The 21,682-nt window shown below is 42.5% G+C and overlaps 1 protein-coding gene and 1 long non-coding RNA gene across 7 annotated transcripts in view; both read right to left on the bottom strand.

The window, feature by feature from the left end:
• The window catches only part of ERI3 (ERI1 exoribonuclease family member 3), a 208,430-nt gene that overhangs the window by 57,144 nt on the left and 129,604 nt on the right, over positions 1-21,682 (bottom strand). For all 6 annotated transcript variants that reach the window (XM_082228907.1, XM_082228908.1, XM_082228909.1 and 3 more), the window contains one exon: positions 7,512-7,611. In XM_082228907.1, the coding sequence (XP_082085033.1) occupies positions 7,512-7,611 (100 nt within the window). The remainder of the gene's footprint in view (positions 1-7,511; positions 7,612-21,682) is intronic.
• Positions 7,638-21,682, bottom strand: part of LOC309535654 — a 31,723-nt gene continuing 17,678 nt past the window's right edge. The window contains exon 3 of the long non-coding RNA XR_014221332.1: positions 7,638-7,966. This is a non-coding gene — a long non-coding RNA (uncharacterized lncRNA). The remainder of the gene's footprint in view (positions 7,967-21,682) is intronic.

Raw genomic sequence — 21,682 nt, 5'->3', positions numbered from 1 at the left:
GACATTTCTGATGATTTTTATTTTAGTCTCTTTTAATTATTTAACTCTGGAGTCTTTGGCCCTATCCCTTAGGCTGTGAGACAGTTGGCCCCCTACCATAAATCTGGTCTAGGGCCACACCCCACTCCTGCCCATTCTCTGTGAGTAAGGGGCACCACAGTGAATCAATCGTAGAGCAAGATGCTCAAAACAGACTGATGTGATGTAGTTTGAGAAACCTTAAAACTGGGAACTGGGCCATATCAGTCGCAAGATCTCCCACTTATGTCAGAAAACCATTGCTTGGAAAGCTATCAAGGGATCAGAATTTCCTCAGAGTTAGAAAGGCACTTTCTTTTTAAATACAATCAGATTCTGAAGAATCTGAGCAGCTACCAACTTCATCATGGCCATGCACACTTCAAGACTGAGCTGCATCTAATAAAGTTGTTCTGTTCATGTAAGGAATTCTGCTTGCACAATAGAACTTCCTCTCCCTCTCCTCACCTCATGTACCAATCTGCTCTCAAGTTTTCCCCAAACCACCAGGGCAAATTTGAGGAGTGGGGGGCATGCGGGGAAAAGAGAGGGAGGGGAAGTTCCTTGTATGAACCCGACAATTTCACTGGATTCAACCGTCTAAGAGGATTTCGCTACAGTTTGTCTGGAGCTTCTGCCAGGTAACTTATCCATAGAAGCACATGGCACACAGGTCTTCAGGCATGCTAAAATTAGTATGTTTTCAGTGCCTTGGTTCTCTCTACCTTGAAGTCAAACAGTATGAAGGAAAGATATGCTATTAGATCATGTCTTTAATCCCCCCCCCCATAATCACATTTTTCAATTCAATTCAATGTGCTTTTTTTGGCTATTAGAAAAACTTTGAAATATTTATATCTAAAATTATCAAGGCACACTAAGCACAAATGAAACAAACTATTTAGGGCAGCAGAATATATTCCAATTCAAAATTTTCCACAGTATCCACATTCACTGTTTGATACCCAAGACAAGTATTAATGAGAAGAGTATATACCCTGAAATGCAGAGAGGCCAAGAGAGTGCACAGAAACAAGAAAGAACATGCACAGTAAATAAAGTCCAAAAAGACTAAAACAGTGGATGAAGTGAAGCCAGGGCTCCCTTGCTGAGTGGTATGGAGTTGGTTGTGTGCTGACTGAATCTGTTAACAAATGAATATGCTGTCTCCTAGGTGAGCAGATCCAGGATGTGATGAACAAGTTGTCAACTCTTATCAAGTTCACCGATCATTATCCTTTTTTGCTTTTCCCCAAGGGAATGAATTACACCAGAGACAACTATGAACGTATCACATTCGACTACAAAACTCTGAGGGGGGAGGTGAAGGACCTTGGGGCTCAGGTGATGTCCTTGTCAATTCTTCCTGTAAAACAGGAATGGGGAATCTTCAACCCACCAATCCTCTCCATGTGGCTCCTGACTCTCTCCCCAGGCTATGCCCCCTTTCCCCTCACTGACTCACTGGAGTATGTCTCTCAGGAACCACAAGCGCTGAAAAATCCTGTAGATAAAAGTGCAGACCATTTTCCCCCCTTGCGCATTGCTGCAATGTGTCCCTAAGCTGTGGTAACAGAAAATATACAAGGGAAGTCCACCTTCCTGGGCAGAATGTGCCCTTCATTGTGAAAAACATGCTTATGATTTTGCCTTCTGGGATGTTGTGCTCCTATAAGCTTCCCTAACAGTTTGGCCATTGTGGGGACAGCATAATAGACTACACAGGCCTTTGGTCTGGTCCAACAGGGCTGTTCCTATGCTCCACTAATCACATATTCCTCTTTTGGCTCCACTCCTTCCCTATTTTAGGTCTGGCCTGACTGCTCGTGTAGCACAGTCCCTGGGAAGGAATTGGTTCTTGGGCTAAAAAAAATATTATTTTGGCTGCAAAAGGCAGATGACACAAAGAGTGGGGGGGGGGGATGAATACATCAGGTGAATAACTAGCAATGCAAATGCTGTTGAGAAGAAAGGTTGGTTTTTAGGGTCACCAGCTTAATTTTCCTCAGTAAAGGACTACTGGAAAGTAGCAGGTAAGCCTGATCAGGAAGGTTTTAAACTAAAGCCTGAAGTTAAGTACCCCATCCTGGTACCACTACTGATAAAGGGACGGCTGCAAATATTCAATATAAAGGTAAGCATTAGAGAAAGAGATTTATATATTATAGGAGAAACTGCAGGAGGAGATGGCCGATCTGGGTGTATAGCAAAACACACACAATAAAACAGCAGGAGACACATTGCAGCAGATTATTTAAGGTTTTTTATGTCTATACACTGCTGCACACAGCAGTAGTAGGAAATAAACAAGATGAGCTTGAACTGCTTGTAAAGCAAGGGAACTACGACAATAGGTATTAATAGGACTTAGTGGGATGGCTCCCATGACTGAGATGTAGCAACTGAAAGATACAGCTTGTTAAAAGAGGACTGGCACAACCAAAAGGGAGGACGAGTAGCAGTTTGTGTCTGCACCTGCACAGAAAAGCAAGAAAGTGAATACAGTGGGTCTATGGAGATTATATGGGTAGAATGAAGTGGGAAATTAGCAAAAATAATACAGTGATGAAGTCTGCTACAGACTCCACAGCAATGTGATAAGTAACACATTACAGATGTTTCAGGAAAGGAGGAATTAGTAGTAATGGGGCACTACCTTGGTATCTGCTGTGGGGCAAACTCCGCTGTTTATTTATTAATTACAATTTCTACTCTGCTTGATGTGGGGGGCCCACCCCAAAGCAGTTTACAAACAGATAAAACAGAGAAAATTCACAACCATACCTTAAAACATACAAAATTAAAAATACTAAAACAGATTTAATTACTTCAACTTTCTAAACATATGGATGGGCTTGTATAAACAAGAATGTTTATACCAAAAAGAATATGGTGAAGGCACCTGCTTGATCTCAATAGGCAGGGAGTTCCGAAGTGCAGCTGATGCCAAACTAAATGATAAGAGTTCTTACAAATGCGGAAGAGGCATTATGTGGTAGCTGTAGTAGTGCCAATTCCACTGATCAAAGCAGTTGAGTGGAGATTGTAAGGAGGCATAATAGCAATCTTCAAATATCTAATGGGTTGTCACATGTAACAAGCTTCTTTTCTCCTGCTCCAGAGGCTAGGACCCAAACTAATGGCTTCAAGTTACAATAAAGGAGATTCTGACTAAACATCAAGAATAACTTTCAGACAGTAAGAGCTGTTCGGCAGTGGAATGGATACCTATGAGTGGTAGTGGGCTCTCCTTCCTTGGAGGTTTCTCAGCAGAGGTTGGGTGGCCATCTGTCATGGATGATCTAGTTGAGATCATTGCAGGGGTTGGACTAGATGACCCTCAAGGTACCTTACAACTCTACAATCTGTGAGCAGTTCAACAATGAAACGAACTAATCCTAAGATCTTCAAGCAGAGGTTGGACTGCAATCTGTTGGGGGTGGTTTAAGCTCAGGATTTTCAGAATCAAGGAGGGCATTGGACTAAATGCGCTAAGAAACTAGATTTCTAAGAGGTTGTTATGGACTACCAAAGGGCAGCCCAACGTACTAGCTTCCAGAACAAAGAACATTGCATGACAAGATATGTCATTCCTACAGTAAACAGCCCTAGCTTGCTGGCACACCCGGCAAGTGCATGAACACACCCACACAGGCACAATCACACCTGTCCTTTTACATTAGACATGAAAGCCTGCCTGTCTCTCTCCAAACACAAACTCTATATACAGAATGAGGAGTTTGTAAAGATAAGAGGCTGCACCATGGCAGCTCCCCATGGGGCAGGCGGGTGGCCAGCTTGGTGGGAGTTAATTAGAATCTTGTCACTAAGTGAATGCGCCCTGCCTGGACTATGACAGATGCTCCCCTCTGACACTGGGGGCCAGGAGACAATCCACATCAAGCTACTGCAGGATGACCCTTTTAACACAAAGAGTAAACTCACTGCACAGCAAGTTGAAGCTCATTAAAACTGTCTACTCTGTGAGCATCCCATTAACCTCCCTGTTAAAAACACGCAATCCCTCTTCTTCTTCTGCAGGCCTAATTAATGCTCAGGATCAGGAACAATATAACACCCTAACCTTCCTAGATTTCCAATCAGTAAATGAAAAGAGAGAGGGGAAGCCAGAAAGATACAGATGCATCACCTGCACTTCACACCATATTGGTGGTTGACCCTTTCAAATAGGTAGGCTTTCCCATGAGGCTTTCGTGAGTTAAGGGAGATGGCCTGTGCATAGCCAGGGCAGTGTAATCAGGCTGCCATTTGCACTACATGCTTTGGTTGGGCAGCTTGTAAGGCATCTACATTCGATTTCCAAAATTGTTCTGCATGCTAGGGTATATGTGTGCACACATGCAGTTCTCAATTCCTTCCCACACTCAAAACAGCCCCACAGTCAGTTCATGGGTGCTAGCTTTTTGATTAATGCAGCAATGAGTAGATTAGGCTACTGCAAATGCACTAACTATGGGTTTGCTGGGAAGGAAGTCAAGACAGAAAGCAAGGAAAACAGGTAGTCCTTGGCAAATCATCAGTAGAGTTGTCTAACCAGTGTTCAGCACTTGCTGAACAATGAAGGCGAAGAGGCTCCCTCAGATCTCAGCCCACTCCATTGTAGGGTGTGTAAAGCAAAAACAAACAAACAAAACTGCTACTTCATGGCAACTCGGCCTAGAGGCCAGCATACAACTATAACTGCAGGGTCCTTCTTCGATCCTTTACCAAGGAAGGGAAAGCAAAGGAACTCCATGCCACTACAGGGATGCTAAGTAAACCATGCACAGCCAGAAGCGATAAAGCTTGAGGTGACTTGTATGGGAGAAGCTGCTCCCCAAGATACGCTAGGCACAAACCATTTGGGCTTTTATAGCCACCACTTTAAATCAGGCCTGAAAGATAATTTGCAGCCAAGAAACTGAGGAAGAATTGCCTTAATATATTCTCTGTGCCCATTTCTCAGAAAGCTCACCAAAGAATTCTGTGCGTGATAAGAGTTTCCAAATCATTGTCAAGGACAGTCCTGTGTAGACTGAACATTACAATACTTTATCTGAGAGGTTACCAAAGAATGGAGCAGAGTGAGGACAGGTATGTCTCCCAGGCTCCCTCAGCCACTGTATCAGAGGAAGAAAGTGAGAGATTGCATCCAGAACATGTGATCCTCCACTACAACAGACTGCCAACCATCACACCTGTTGTCAAGATTCAGTCTAGCATTCATCCAGCCCAGAATGTGCTGCTGCTCCTTGATCTGATGAAGAAGAGCAACAACAGAGCTGAATCTCATCAGAATATCTGATTTGAAGTTTGCTTCATCTCTAGTGAGACTACCTGCCAGTCAACCCCTCTTTCACTATTTCTATCGGGGCTCCTGGCCTCCCCAACTGAAGTGCTTGCTTTTGAACTGAAATGTTCTAGACCAAACTCACATGACATTACACCATTTATGGCAAGTAACACTTACTAAGGTCACTGTCAAGCATTTGGAAATCACATATTTTAGGAATATTTTTCTATATAAATGTGCAATAGTTCCTGAATAGGTCCAGAGAAAAAAACACATTACTGTCTTCCAGTAACGGAAAATATTTATTAATTTTAAAACTACACTTGACACACATTGTTAGGGTCTACACAAACTGTAAAAGAGCCACGACAAGCTTGAACGAATCACAACTCCGAAAGCTGCTTTACCATTGTTTGCAAAATGGAGTATGTTTGGGAGAGTAGGGAGACATACTTGGCACAATACTACAGTGAGAAGGAAAACTTCCCTTGTTAAAATGAGAAGTCAGGCTCGACAACCTTACTCAAGGGCTAACTGCTGGGCTCAGAGCAGATATGGCGCAGTGTTTAACCTCAGCGCTACAACCTCAGATGGCATGCAAGTGCATCACACCAAAAGAAGCAGCAGTAGCAGCATGTGCTCCCACCTCAAGGCTGTTTAACTGAAATGAAGAAGCAAGAGCCCCTGGAAAGAAAAGTCAGTCAAGAAGATTGGGGAAAATAAACCACTATTGTGCACTGCTATCCAGCAGGGCAAAGCCAACTAATGACAGTCCGATAAATGTACAAGGTAATTAAAGGAAGTGACAGATTATATTCTAGGGATGTTTGTTGCTTTAGTGTGGTAAGAGGAGACACTATAAACACTCCTATAAAACACAGAGAGGAGATGAATGGTTCTAAGGGGTCCCTAGCAACAACATGAAACTGGTTTTGCATCAGGCTCCCCCTCCAGCCCAATTTGTGGGCTTTTCCTACAGCATACATATATTGCTGAAATGAATTTACACTCAGGCACAGAAGCAAAATTTCAATGCTACATCCTATCAATGAAGCAACCAGATCCATAGTTCAAAAGGAGCTTGCTAATTAAAAGCTGGTAAGCTTTAAATAATTCATCTCCTTAACTCATATTGATTTGGTAGTTTAGTGGTTAGGATCTTGAAACAATATTAAACAGCTTCCTCCAGGCTCGGGTGGTGGGTAGCTTTCTCACATAAGTCTCTCACCCTAGGAAATGTAAATGCACAACAGCAAGAAGCAGACAGAGGTGGACACGCCTAGGCAGGGGCAAAGGAAAGGAGAAATACAGCTAGTCGGATTAAAAGGTCAGACATTTGAAGGGTTTTACATAAAGAACAGGAAACAATGAACAGGTTGTATCAATATCCCTCAATCTGAGAGCTTTTCATATTTTCCTGGACTGGCACGACACACAGGTTCCTAAAGAACAAACCCTCTAGTAATTCTCCCGCGCACAGGACAAGGAAGCACAAGATATATATTGGCCCATACCAGCTAGGACTGTCACATTAGAGATTTTAGGACTTTTGGGCAAAGGCTCAGAGAAGTACAGCAAAAGCTGAAGAGAAGTACAGTATATACTCTCCTAGATGTATGCTAGCAGGACTGACAAACAGCCAGCTCTCCAAAACTTGTTGGATCCAGAAGGTGGGATGATCATGGCTAAAACACACACACTTGAATAGAAAAATGGATTCTAAAATCAGTGGCCAAGTGAGGGGTGGTTTGGCATGACCTCAGGAAGGACCCTACCATGATGATCTGGCAAAGCCCCACTATGGGGGAAGGAAGACAAAGGCATTGCACTTCTGAGGCATCATGTTCACCGTTGCCACTCAAATGCAGCAGCAAGTGTCAAGTGGCTTAGAAACATATATAGAGGTAATGGATCTGGATGCTAGACTGACAAAAGATAAACAATATCAAAGTGGAGCATGCTTATTTCTCTACTACCAGCTCCTTCGGGATCCAGCATCCTTTTGTATTCCAGAGGTAGTGGCAGCCCTAAACCTATATGCTCAAGTTTTTGCCACACCAAAGACAGTGATAAGCTGCCTTCCACAGATAAGAGCCAGACATCCTTGGGAACTGCAGATGAGCCTGCCACTATACACTATTCCACAAACAGAGAAAAATACACCTGGACTGGAGCGAGAGAAGGAAGTCATGCTACTGACCTATCCCACTGTGAGGCCTTCCTATGTGCTGTAGGTTCAGGCCTTTGTTCATGTCTAAGAGTCCATTCTTTGGCCAGCTCCCCATGGCAAAGCTGTATGCCTGCAAAAGAAAAAGGAAAAAGACATTTTAGATAATTGTACAACAAGAGGATGGCTGAGTATCACAAGGCCAGACCCTACTGAAGCATTGTAAAAAGTTACATAGTACCTTTAGGCCCTTTCTTGCTGATATTTGGCTGATTACTCAGACAGAACACACAATATGATCTGCCCAGTGCTTTTACTTTGGGCTTTTCATCTCCACATAATTCTGCAAATATAAATTCTTACTCTCTTGTCTCAAGCTTTCCTTCTATCTCTCACAACTTAAATCTGTTTTAGTGGAGATATTGTTGACTTGCTGTCTTAGTTTATTCCAGGTCCCACAACACAAAATGTCAGGTTCTCCACAGTTTCTGCAAACAGAATGTTGAAAATTGAATTAAGCAAATTTTCATTGACCATTTCCACTAATAAATCAATCAGATTTGATTTGTTGTACATAAACACCATTTACCATCAGCAACATTGCCAATAACTCATTCAGAACTGTGCCACCCACACTGATTAAAGTACTCTAGCCTTAGCAGATGCCAACAGGAAAGTAGAAAAATATAATGCCAAGCAACAGTCATAGAAAAAAAAAGCAAACGCATAAAGCAGGTGACGAGGTATGCAGAGATTAAATATGACATTCCCCTAAGCTGCATGGAGTATCCCTCTCAGAACCCTCTGAAATCTTTATCAGTCACTCTTGCATCTTTTCAGATTTTTCTCTGCACCATGAGGGCAACACACATTTTAAAATTAAACCTCAGAGTCTATCTGACATACCTCCTGTGTCACCTCATTCCTTCTGCTCCAGAGACAGATGAAAGCCTTTTTCTTATTAATTTACAACCATGTGAAATTTTACTAATCAAAATATAGTCAGGTTAGGTTCTAAAGTCCATTATTAAATTGGGTGGGGAGCTGGGAGAGAGAATTTGCCTGCTGGTGGAAGCCACCTAGAAGAAACCCCAATTATTTGTTTTCCAATAATGAGAATAAGCTTTTGACTCCCGAACCAACTATGACATTGTTAGTCCTAGATCTCAAAGGCACCCACAAACGTTTCTGACTAAACAATGTAATTGATGTTCTACCAATACAAAGGGATTCTGCCCCGGAGCCTCTAAAGCCAGCCTTTCTCAACCTGATGCCTTCCAAATGTCATGGACTGCAACTCCCACCAGCCCCAGCAAGCATGAGCAATGGTCAGGGATTATGGGAGCTGCAGTCCAGTATATCTGAAGGGCACCAGGCTGAGGAAACTTTGCACTCTTTCTGATGCTCCTATATGTTTGATCTCTAGCCATAATGTTTAGGGACTTGCAGCTCTGTCCGAACCTGATTACAGTGGTGCCCCGCAAGACAAATGCCTCGCAAGACGAATGCCTCACAAGACGAAAAACTCGCAAGACGAATGCCTCGCAAGACGAAAAACTCGCTAGACGAAAGGGTTTTGCGGTTTTTGAGCTGCTTCGCAAGACAAATTTCCCTATGGGCTTGCTTCGCAAGACGAAAACGTCTAGCGTTTTTTGCAAGTTTGTTTCCTTTTTCTTAACACCGTTAATACAGTTGTGACTTGATTTCGAGGAGCAACTCATAGAACGTGGTGTGGTAGCCTTTTTTGATGATTTTTGAAGCTTTTCCAAAACTTTTCCGACACTGTGCTTCGCAAGACGAAAACTTCGCTAGACGAAAAAACTCGCAGAACGAATTCATTTTGTCTTGCGAGGCACCACTGTACTTTTGTATTGCAGTCTACAAGAGCTATCCAAAGATGCTATGTGGATTTCCATTTCAACAGCTCAGTTGAGAGACCACTCCATACTATGCACTGTAACCACTTTGAAGAAGGTTGGATAGAAACATAGTAAGAACAATAAACTCTGGAACTCGTCATCAGTCATTCCCCCCCCGCCCCCGCCGCCGCGCTCTGCCTTGAGCTTAACATATTTAAGGAGATATTTGAATGCATTAGTTAAGCAATAGTTATTTTTCCATTTGCTTGAATCCCTCAAACAACTTTAGGGATTGCAGGTTTTTGTTATAAAGATATTATTTTTGGCTCAGCTATTCTAAGTTTAATTATGCCTAAAAATAAACAATGCTTAGTGCTATAATATGAATCTAAGCAGTTGGGTGAGGAAACTGATCATGTCCTCAGCTAAATACTGTTAAAGAAAATAAGGTTTAAACCAAATGCTCATTATTTTTCCAGGTATCCATTAAGGCAAAGTTTCTAATTAATAGATGACAGGGACAATGTTCTTTTGGAAAGAAGGGTCCAGCATAACAACTTGTGAGTAGAGTTCCATTTAGGGCTCCATTTTGACTCTCAACCAGCTTGTGCAAGTCTAGTTTGGGTAACTGGCTCTTGGCAGCCACTGTTCCTTCCTTCATTCCTGAACTGAGATTCCAAGAGTCCCTTCTTTGAGGCCCAGGAGATAACACTGCTGTTTGCCACCTGCTCTTTCCAACTCACTCTGTCTCATCATGCAGCGATTGTCAACAGCACTTCTAGCACATATTAGACCACAAGGCAAGGCATTCACTGTTCACATCACTGAACTGTCCAGGTGCTATACTTGAATAGCTTGGGAACCATGTGCTACTCCAAGGTTATATTTCAGCTAACCCTACATAATTATAGAGGAATATTTGTTCATGAGCAGAAGCTTGAATACCCAGGGTTTATCTGGAGCAAGGGAAACACCTTACTGGAACAAACTTGATGGAAGAGGATCCTAGACTAGTTCGCAGAGGGACATGGTATAAAATAAATGAGCAAATTTAAGCGTGCAATGTGGAAAAGTGCACTAACAGCTGCACAAAGCCTCGGGGCCTTAAAACACCACAATAATTATGATCTGACAGCAGCATAACTTCTCCATCACAAGGTATTACAGAAGCTGTGTCATTGTGAGATATTAATGGTGCAAGGCTTAGCTATACTTAAGTGCTGGGCTGCCATGTGAGCCATTGTTCCCAGACAAGATCATGTCAATCCACAGAATATATCACCGCCAGGTCCACTTTATCTCAGCTACCCCAGAAATAGGCAGAACAGGGATCTTAACAGAGTTAGCAGCTATCCTTTTCCTTACCTGGCTAACCACAACTTGGAGAAGATAACAGCCACGGTAGTGTCTGAGGACTGTTACACTGGAAGGGGGGAATCAAGCCCAACTTTGCTCCTGTAATCACTAAAGTATTTACTGGGTCAGCTTGTGGGGGAACCCATACCTACTATACTGTTAAGTGTTTGAAAATTACTCACTGGGGAATCTTCATCTAATACAAAACGGTCTCACACTAGTTCAAGATGCTCCTCTATCTGCTGGTGCCCAAATACGCACAATATCCACCTTTCTGATATGCAGAGAATTACATTTTTCTAAGAGGGACACAGAGGGACCAATTTCATTTAATATTTGCTTTCAGATATCTTTCAGCATAGTATGTACTGTATTTCATTTTCTTCTATTAGCTTTTTCTAAGCCTTCAGAGAAACTTTAGATCAAAATAAAAGCGAACAAAGAGTGCAACATCATTAAAATCAACCTCCTTACATTTGGTATCCTCAAATCTTCTGGTAACACTGATTTCCTTACAAAAGGGATCCAAGGTACTATCTGGGAACTTAAGATTTCTTAGCCTAGGACTGCTGAACACACAGAAGAACAAGCCTTAGTGTACAATTCTGCCCCCTGTCAAGCAGTGACAGAGCTTAATGTGCTCTATGGGGAGCTGGCTTTGGGCACTAGGCCTGGTGGCAGACAACTGCTGCATTATAAAGATGTCTCCAAATGTGACATGAAAGCTAGCAACATTAACCCCACCATGTGGCAATTCCTTGCAGATGACCACAGTGCTTGGAAGCAATCCGTCAGGTTGCATATCCACAGCAGTGACCAGAGGAGGAATGACTGCTGGGATGAGCACAGAGACAAGAAATGTCATGGTGGAAGCCTTCATCTGCCCCAGCTGCAGTAAAACATGTCTCTCCCTTATTGGTCTCTACAGCCACAGTAGTTCCTGTAATTCGCCAATGGTTTGACTTAACCCCCAATGGCCCACTCTTGCAAGACAGACGGATGGCAACAAAATTAATCTCCACTGTACACAGTTCACTGAAAACTCCAACTCCACATGCAGTGCAGAGTGGAGAACTCTACACATCCAAATGGAATGTGTAGAGTTCTGTACATCCCATCTGAAAAACACAGAAAAAACTGCAACAAAAATGATCAAGTGCTGGAGCACATTCTCTATTAGTAAAGCCTTTGGAGCTTTTTAGTTCAGAAAAAAGACAACTAAAGGGAGCCATGATAGGAGCTTTATAAGATTACTAATGACACAGAGAGGATGGATAGAGATTTTTCTCTTTCTCTCTTAATATTAGGACTCAGGGTTGCCAAATGAAATTGATCAGCAGCAGATTCAGAGCAGACAAAACGAAGTACTATTTCACCTAAAACAAAACTACCTTAGGCAATTTACTGGCATGGTATGTAGCAATGGCCACTACCATACATGGCTTTTTAAAAGGACTAGATAAATTCAGTGGAAGAACAGGTCTATCAAAAGCTATTTGTCATGGTAGCTAAGTGGAATCTCAATGTTTAGAGGCAGGGTACCTTGGAAGGCATACAGTGTGGGAAGACTCATGACTTCTAGGGGGCTTCCCAGAGTCCTCTGGAAGGTCACTATTAATATCATCTAGACTATTGACCAGTTAAAACACACACACACACACACACACACACAATAAAATAAAAATAAAACTGTCTCAGTACAATTATTAAATATGGCTAAAGTGACCCTTGCCCATTTATCACCCTCCTAGTGGGTCCCCTGAAGGCGAACCTCCATTTGGTGTCATTCCTTTGATGACTAGCCGCCAGTGGTGACCCCTTACAAATAAGCCCAGCAGTGAGTCAGAAACACAGAAGTCAGCCCTTATTGGGTGGGGCAGATCCTTACTAAGATGCTGGCTTTGATAGGCTCTTGGTCTGATCTAGCAGATCATTTCTAATTATCTTATTCCCATTTTAAGGGCATGCAAAGCTGACTGCTTTGGCACTCAAGTATTCTACTCACAGAAGTTTTTGGAAAAGCATCCTTTATGAGGCAGTCACTGCAAGGGAAGCAAGGAGTGAACACCCCAAGGAAAGCATTTACAGTCCCAATAGCCACACAGATACAGAGCTAGGAGACTCCTGCTGTACCACCTACAGCTCTCCTGACTAGCAAACTCTCTCTTTCAAAGCCAGTGTATTTAAGGCCCCTCCCCACCAATCAGTGCCACTGCTGAGATGTCCCTGGAGTTCCATCACAGGGTTTTGGGTAGTTAATTTATTGCCACGTATGTAGCCATTTATGCTGCTTTGTTACTCCTGCCTTAGCAAAACACAGGGGCTCCACAGGTAATTAATAGACAACACTGCTAATCCTATTGGGAGATGATTAGCAATTAAAACTCCTAATTAAGTCTATGCATAATTCACTGAAATTACATCCCTGTGTACACAATAGAGAGGTTTCCTTCGCCTTTGACAAATACGCAGTGATATCTTTATTACTCATTCAAATCACTCTGGCCCAGGATCTGGTCTATTACCCACAAGGGAGACTGAACTTCTGGTTTTCTTCCTCTTCTGTTGAGCTGTACTTCATCCCTCCATCCCCTGCCATGCAGCAAGAAACTTCTCTTTTTTATTATTTGGATGGGGGGAGCTGTTCCACCATAATACCAGGAGGGAAAAGCAGCTCAGCTCTTTTTAAATAGGCACAGTGGTGCCCCCTCCTGGCTTTAACTTATATTTGGAAGGTGCCAGAAAGGAAAGTCGTGCAAGCAAGTTAGTGGAAGATACCGGTACATTGGAAAATGTAATCTTCAACAAAGGGACAGAAAGCTTAGCCAAGAAGGTGAAATGGTAGAACTCTCAGAACTCTCTCAGCCTCATCCAAGAAGCAGCCAGCAAAATTAGGCTCCACTTGCTAAGTACTGTGCAAAAGTTACCAAGAATTTGAGACTCAGAAGCACTTCACACATTACACTTTGCTTATATAGTTCTGCATACTTCTGTGCATGGAATATCACACACAAAATGTATACACTATAAAGAATACAAGTGTCTATTTCACTGCATGTTTCCTTCATGCATGTTCTTCACAAATGATCATATAGATGTTTTATAATAATACTTCTTCCTTACACATAAAGGCAAATTGCCTCACTCTCTGTACGGCATGGGTGCATCAATACTTTGCTGGACTAATTGCATCATATGAAAAAAGAAGTGGTATCAATATGATGCATGGGAAATTGTGCTAATCTGAAATGGAAGCCTCATCTCTACATTGCATAGAATAATGCAGTAAAGAAGAGGTAAAATGGACTATCCCACTTCAAGCTGTAGATAGGGGAGCATTCAAAAATGTGATCTGTGTAAAAGCACCACCTCCCTGCGAGCAGAAAAGTAGCAAATCAGGAAAAGTAGTTTTCCCTGATGTGCTAGTTCCTTTAGTTAAATGAAGAGGTGCTTTTGCTCATGTGAAAGAGCATTCAAAACTTGAATCTCCTAATTGTGGCTTGACATACTGCAAGTACCCTCTGCCACCTCAGGATTCTAACACCTTGTTCAGTTGTGTCCTACACACGTGTGTGCATATTCACACTTATGTGGCCTAAGAAACACGTGCATTAAATGACCCTGAACCTTAATGAACAGAAATTGTCACCTAAACAAAATCCAGGCTGACATCAGAGGGTGTCAAAGCCTGTTGATAGCAGCTCACTGAGGCTCCAGGTCAAGATTTCCCCCCAGGTCCCATAACAGGAATTGCTGGGTGTTGGGCCTGGATCCTCAGATAGATAAAGCATGTACAATACAGCCCCACTTCACATTCTCTAGGTCTATCAGCTTATATGGAAGAGCCAGTCTTCTAAGGCTTACATCTGAGCCCCGAAGTCAGGATCAAGACCACAACTGGGCTTTTCTTTGCATCACATTCTGCTTTGCTCATCAAGGTCGTTGAGAACGGCAGGAATACCTGAGCAAACTTGTTAAAGAGGCAGCATGGAAGGTGGCCTGAGCACTGAAGGTCAAGTGTGCCCTTATGCATATTCACAGCTGCCTGCAGGATCGATTGGGTTTTAATTGTTTTTCCTGGGGTTTTGGAAGGAAGTGCCAGGGGCATTGATCAGCCCTTGACGAAGCCACTCACACTTGGGGCCTCACATAGGCTGTCACTTTGGTACAGGCAGACGGAAACGAAGGAGCTAAGAATGAGAGACAGAAAGCAAAACATGCCACTTGAGAAGGGGATGCTGCCCCAGTCTGCGCCGAGTAGAAAACAGGGAGGGGAGGCAGGAGCTGCGCGCGGAGATGTGTGACCAGTGAATTGTATTTGAAAATAAAGTTTTTAATTAAAATGGGCAATTCTGAGCCGCCTGCTGGCAGCGGCCAAGCAATCAGGAGACAGGAGCATGGCTGTTTAATATTTAAACACAACGTTTAATCTTTAAACAGGAAAGTTCTTCTTCTGACTGTTAAAGCCTCTATTAAAGCAGGATGGAAAGGGCTTCACAGCGGCTGCCACTGGGGCTTCCCAGACCATCTAAGGGGCAAGACGGATGAAAGGGGGAGATGTAAAAAGAAAGCGCTCTCTCTGGGTATACACCCCGTAACAGGAAATCCCATGTACTGTGAGTGGAGGAGAGACAGAGTCAAATAACCCAACTAACGATTCATCATCCAGGCTTCAGAAAAGGACTGGGGCAGGGAGGCACAGAAAGGAACAGGTATACCCCAGTGCCTGTAGTTTGCTTAGTTTCACCCACAGCCATTAATAATGAAAGGAATTTCAGCTTTAGAGAAATAGATCTCACGATTTTACTGCAAATTTCAAAATATACTAGATTTCTATATATTTCCTGGAGCCCTATTTAAATTAATGCTACCAGCCCACAGTGGTATCAGGAAAGGCTTAAAAACATAAAAGGGAAAATAGTCTGGTCTGCCCTCCACTTGCACATGGCAGTGGAGAAGTGCAAGCACAACACGGGTCTCCCTTGATTCTATTTTTATTGTCATGTAAACACCTCAATTAATATTAGATTTTAACAGGACCTCTTTATTTTATGAACTCATTTATCCATTGTAGAATCCTATTAGGATGTAGCAGAGCCTCCAGGTTAGCTAAGGGGATATTTTCCTGGGTACAGTACTCTCTCCAAAGGACACTTGTGACCATTGTACATTTGCATGCTGCAGTTCTTTCATTCCTTCTTCCAAAGTGTGAGATTGTGCCCCCTGTCCAGAAATGGAGATGTTAGTTAATATGTTTGTGCACATGCCATCAGGAAAGTTCCTCTGCACAAATGGTAGGCATTGTCCAATATTTTCTCAACAGCTCTGGGAGGCAGCATAACCACACCAAATGCAAACCAAGCCTTGTTATTAGTGAAAGCCCCATCATAGGGGCAGACACAGAGGAAAATTGAGGCACAGGAAGGATTCGGCACTCTACAAAATGAGTATCTGGTTTTGGGCACCCAGCCCTTCATAAGACAGCCCAGCTGCAAATACATTTCAAACTGAATCTTATGTCCAGTGTGCCTTTTGACTTGCCTAAGGAACAGGCATTTCATTTTCAATAGAAAATGCATTCTCTGCATCCTCCCCAAATCTTGTATGATGTTGACAAGACTATTTACAAAAGACATATCTGCACATTTCAGGTATGCTTGCAATTTTCTTTACAAGTGACCTGTTAAGGATATAGTCTACTATTCAAGCTATTTACAATATTTGAACAATTTGGACCCAATCCAGCAGTGCTGTTATCTGGGAGTGAGAGCTCAAATCTAACTTTCTGTGGTAAACTGGTAAAAAATGGGTGCAAGACAGACTAGGTGTCTTGACTCATGGAAATCATAGCCTTTTCACCACTCTTCCAAAAACAGCTTAGCATGTGACGTGGTAATTCTAATCCATGTGATAGCAAGAAAGAAAGAAAAAACAGGAGCCAGACTGATCTATCCAAAATAAAAGAGCTCAAGATGCAAACAACATCAAATTCTCATCACCATTTAGTTGTCTAGCCCTCCCCACAACTTTGCATCCTAGTACTACAGCTCCCTATCACCTCCATCACATTTCTAATCTGGAAAGGGGGCCGATCCACATTTTCTCTCCCTTTGCCTTCTATAATGAAGTGCATTGTTGAATTTATTCAACACTCAGTTCAGTGAAAGGTACCCAAAAGCAGCATGTCCTCTGTCCTATTGCAAAGGAGGGCAAGCACTCTCCCAACCACCATCACACACGATACATAGAGCACAGCATGACACAATCAAAGAGTTGGCTAATTAAAAGTGCATGTAAAGCAAACAGCTGCAGGAAATTAAGATCCCATATATGAAACAGATAGGCAACTTCCACTTTCTTGGGAAATTGCTAGCCAATATGTTTTGGAAGAAAATTCCTTCAAATCAGTCATAAACAAAATATATCTATGCAGTCTTCTTCTCAAGAAGCTTAGAACTTCCAGTTGAGAAGAGGCTACATGGCAAACAACAGGACCTGCAAAGAGAAGCAAACTGGTTCCAAGGTCAGGTGCAGTAGCGGACTGCATGGTGGGACAATGGCACTCACCTGACCACCAACAGCTGGGTTGCTGCTGCTTACAAGGAAGGACAGAGGAGAGGCAAGGTAGTTAGAAGGTTAGGTCCAGTCACGGACGACTCTGAGATTGCGGCGCTCATCTCACTCTATAGGCCAAGGAAGCCGGCGTTTGTCCGCAGACAGCTTCCGGGTCATGTGGCCAGCATGACTAAGTCACGTGGTGCAAACACCAGCAGGAGTGCTGTGTTGGCTCCTTGGTGCATTTGCATCACAACAACCTCCACTCTATCCTCCCAATAAACTGCAGCAACTCAGCTGTTGGGAGGTTAGGTAAGCACCATAACCCTATCATGCCATCTGCTACTGTTTAGGTAGTAATTTTTTCTTGGGAACTGCAGACACATACAAGGGACTTTGAATATAGTCTCCAAGACCTTGCTCTGAACTAGAAACTGTATGCAAGTGTGATAATTGAGAAGAACAGCTGAATATAGTACAATAGAAAAAAACATGGAAGAATTTCACTTTGCTGTGGTCTTAAATCTGAAAATGTATGGCTAGCACTGTGTTAAGGGATATATTAGGTCACACCTCAATGGATGAGGATGGGCCACGCTGGCCATCAGGCACTTGTTCAAACCTACAACCTTAGTGTAGGACTTAGTGTTATGAAGTGGGAGCTTCATTACAAAGACAGAGGATATGACATGAACATTTAGATCATGCAAATGATTGTGGAAAGGTCTGCAGATATTCCTTACAACTAATCATCTTTGCTTAATGCCTCAAAAACAACCATTTAAGTAGTATCATCAACATAATGGCACAGGTCTTTTATTTTGACACGTGTATGTATATTTATTTATAAGATTTCTTACCTGCCTTTCAACGTAAAGTCTTAGGAAATGATACAACAACATAATACAGTAAACATTTATAAAAACAGATCGAACTATTACAAATATAAAACAAGTAAAACATTCTGAATGGAAGAGAACAGCGTTCATAAGAAAGCAAGCAGCTAGAACACTTCAAAGATATGTGTACATTTTCACTTAAATGGTAATTATTCATTTAATGCCCCTTATTCTAAATTTCTCACATCTTTCAAAGAGACTGATCCCAGGTTAGGACCCTTAAGGTTCTGCTCTTGTGAGAAACATTCCCTACTGCACAAACTGAAAAATCTGGTTGCAAACAAAGAAATGTCTTAAAAAGAACCAGCAGCTCAGAGGTTTGGTGTATGGGGCTCATCAACCCATTCTCCAATAAATAATGTAGCTAAGAAGGCACTAAGTACATCCAAGTAACAATTCCAATCATCAAGATTCCCATGTTCAGGTAACTCTGGGGCTGTATAATATAAGCCTTGCAACAAAGCCAGCTGAAAAGAAAATTCTACAATGCCCTCTCTGCCCACTCTCTAGGATGCTAGCAAACTTTGTACATAAACAAGATTTCTCACACAGCCTACCCATCTCAGTCAGAAAGGCATGTACAGCCTTCCATGCCCAGCTCTACATACACCAAGTATGTTCCCTTTTAAGCACTTTAAACAGAGGTGCTGCTACATTCACAACTATTCGAGTATTTTTTAAATCACTTACAAAAGCAGGATTAAACTATCAGAAATTCCATTTAATAGGACAAATAAAGAAATAACAATAAACTCCATCAGACCCAGGAAGGCAGGTTTGATTTTAAAAAAAGGATCAGAAAAAAGGAAGAGAGGGATAAAAAAAAAGCATAATGTGTGTTTACTCAAGCAAAGAAAAAAATATTTAAGTGATGTAGGAGAGAAGATTGCAGTAACTAGTGAAGAATAACATCGTCTGCTTTGCTGTCAAATCACACAAAAATTTCAGTAATAGATTCTCATTCTGACACTCAATTCAATTCGAAGGTGATCCTGCTTTATCCCAACACATCAAATATTAAACACTCGTATTAGCCAGGGTGCTGTCGCCTTCCCCGGCTTAGAGACACGGCGTAGGAGGGGGAGGGAAAAAAGGGGGGGACCCTTCTTCCCTTCACTCACTATAATATTCTCAATGTTATCTAAACATGCCTTCATACACTAGGCTCCTTATCAATTCTATTTGGGGGAGGGAGGGGTACTTAAAATGGTATTAGTTGTGGGGAGCTGTATTATTCTGATTTCCAAAAGCTTTTCAATTTTGTGTGGAAAAAGCTTAAGAGGAAGCTGGGAAGGGAGGGGAAAAGGGGGGTGGGGAAAAGAGCTGGAGCAGGAGAGCGAGAGAAAGTCTAAGAAAGGGAAAAAGCAGCCAGCAGCTCTCGTTTGACGGATGCCTTTCAACAAGGGCAGTCTAGCTTGTCAAAGCCCAGGCTGGAGATGAATTGGCATATCTATTCAGCCTGCCTCTGGATGTCATGCAATACAGTTTCATATTCCAAGATAAGGCATGATAAGCAATTGCTGCCCTGACACCAGCTCCATCCACCCCTTGCCTTCCTGAGCACATGAGTGTGCACCACATCCCTCCGCTCAGCTGCTAATAAGCGGCACTCTGCTATTTTCAAATGCCTAGGTAAAAAAGTACCTGGAAACATCCCAGAAACTCCCCAAACACACACAGAAACCCACAGCAAAACACTATTAAAACAGTTAATGTTTAATTACTTTCCTTCCAATGTGCACTTCATGCTAAGCAGGCATGGGGCACGCATGCAAAGCACTCAGAGTGGTACAGACACAGAACAGCAGAAATAGCTTTGGGTGGAAATGCCTGCTGATTCAAGGGACAGAATTTGAGCAGAATTAGACCTGCCAGATTCAGAGCATGACCCAGCAGAAGTGGAAGGTTCTGGGGAACAGACAGAGGAGGAGGTGGTGGGCAAAAACAAGAACACAGGCCAGCTAGAATCCCTAAAGCAGCTACTGTAAAGAGACAAAACGATGGCTGGGTCTTCCTCAGGTGGGGAAAGATACCAGCTGTCAATAGATATCAGAGCCTTTTCTTCTATGGCAAAACTAGACAAGATGGTGGGAGTTCCATGACTATACCCTCCCATGCTTTCTTTTGTAAGCCTAAAAAGCATCCATGGGGAGGGGATTGGGGCCACAGCCCTTGAGGGAATGTTAAACTTCCCTCACACCATTCTAAATCCCCCTGAAGCTGCCATTTGCCCAAGTGGAAACACATAGGAGCCTCTACCAATTCCTCCACAGGGCACATATATCAATTGGGAGAATTTATATCCAGAAAGCAGCATGGGGGAGAAGGGGTTAATCCACCCTCCCACCTGTACTGTGTTAATTGCCGTATTTTCCTGTCCATAAGACGCCACCATGTATAAGACGCCCACTATTTTGGGGACTCCGGTTTAAGAAAATGGGGGGAGATGTATCCATGTATAAGACGCCCCCAATTTTTTGACATTATTTTTTAGGGAAAAAACCTAGTCTTATACACAGAAAAATACGGTAATTGAATTAATTTTGTTGTCAGGCGAACTCTGATAAAAGAGAGAGACTGTGTTTCCCATCAGAGGATGGCTGTTTCCACTTGCCATGCCATGCCGAAATTACCCATTCTTATTGGTAAATATTATGTTCTCTTAATTTTCTTTTGATATCTTTTAAATTAATTGTTAATTGTTGAATTGTTAGTGTTAGGATGTAGTGCTATATCTTTAAATATGTATTATGGTCATTGTACTACTGTATTTAGACTGTCTATTTTCAATGAACCACTTTCAGCAGAAACATCTGCAAAAACATGGTATATAAATAAACTGATGGTGATTATTGGGGGAGGGGTGGAATCACTTGGTTGCTCTGATGAGGGGGGGGGGAGGCCTCAACATGAACAGGTGACTTCCCAAAGATGCATGAATGGAACCACATATATAGCCACTAAAGAGCATGGGGCTGCACGATGGCAATGCACCATTCAGAATTTAGAGATTTTTTAAAATATTAAGCAGTATATTAATGCTTTAAAATAAATTAATAGATACAAACATGCCTCTCTCCTTCTACCTTCTAGGCTCAAAGAGCCAAGAGAAAGACAAAGAACTTCCCACGGCCAGCTTCCACAGCACAAGTCTATGTAACCTGTGCTCTGCAGTTGTATTTGGGACTGTCATTGTTCCTCTTCCAATCATATAACCTGCAGTTTTACAGCTGGAAGGCAGAGATCTCAGAGTGTTACCTCCACAGCATAACCCTGCTTAAAAAAGAGGGACACTGGGGTGAGGTGGGACAAAAGGTGTAGAAAGAGATGGAGAACCACCCCATGCATCCTGAATTTACATGTCTTGCTGTATTGGTGGATGCAGCATCCTCTGTCACTGGACATACCTGTCCCAGAGTATTGGGGTAAAAAAAATTTCTCTAAAACATATTGACCCAACCTGTTAAGACTAACACAGCCAGGGGCGTATGAAGTGGGGAGGGCGGAGGGGGCGGTCCGCTCAGGGTGCCACTCT

The sequence above is a fragment of the Podarcis vaucheri genome (genome assembly GCF_965113315.1).
Source record: "Podarcis vaucheri genome assembly, chromosome: 6".
In the NCBI taxonomy this organism is placed as follows: Eukaryota; Metazoa; Chordata; class Lepidosauria; order Squamata; family Lacertidae; genus Podarcis; species Podarcis vaucheri.
Note: the sequence above shows the minus strand (reverse complement) of the source record. Positions and strands in the feature narration are given on the sequence as shown.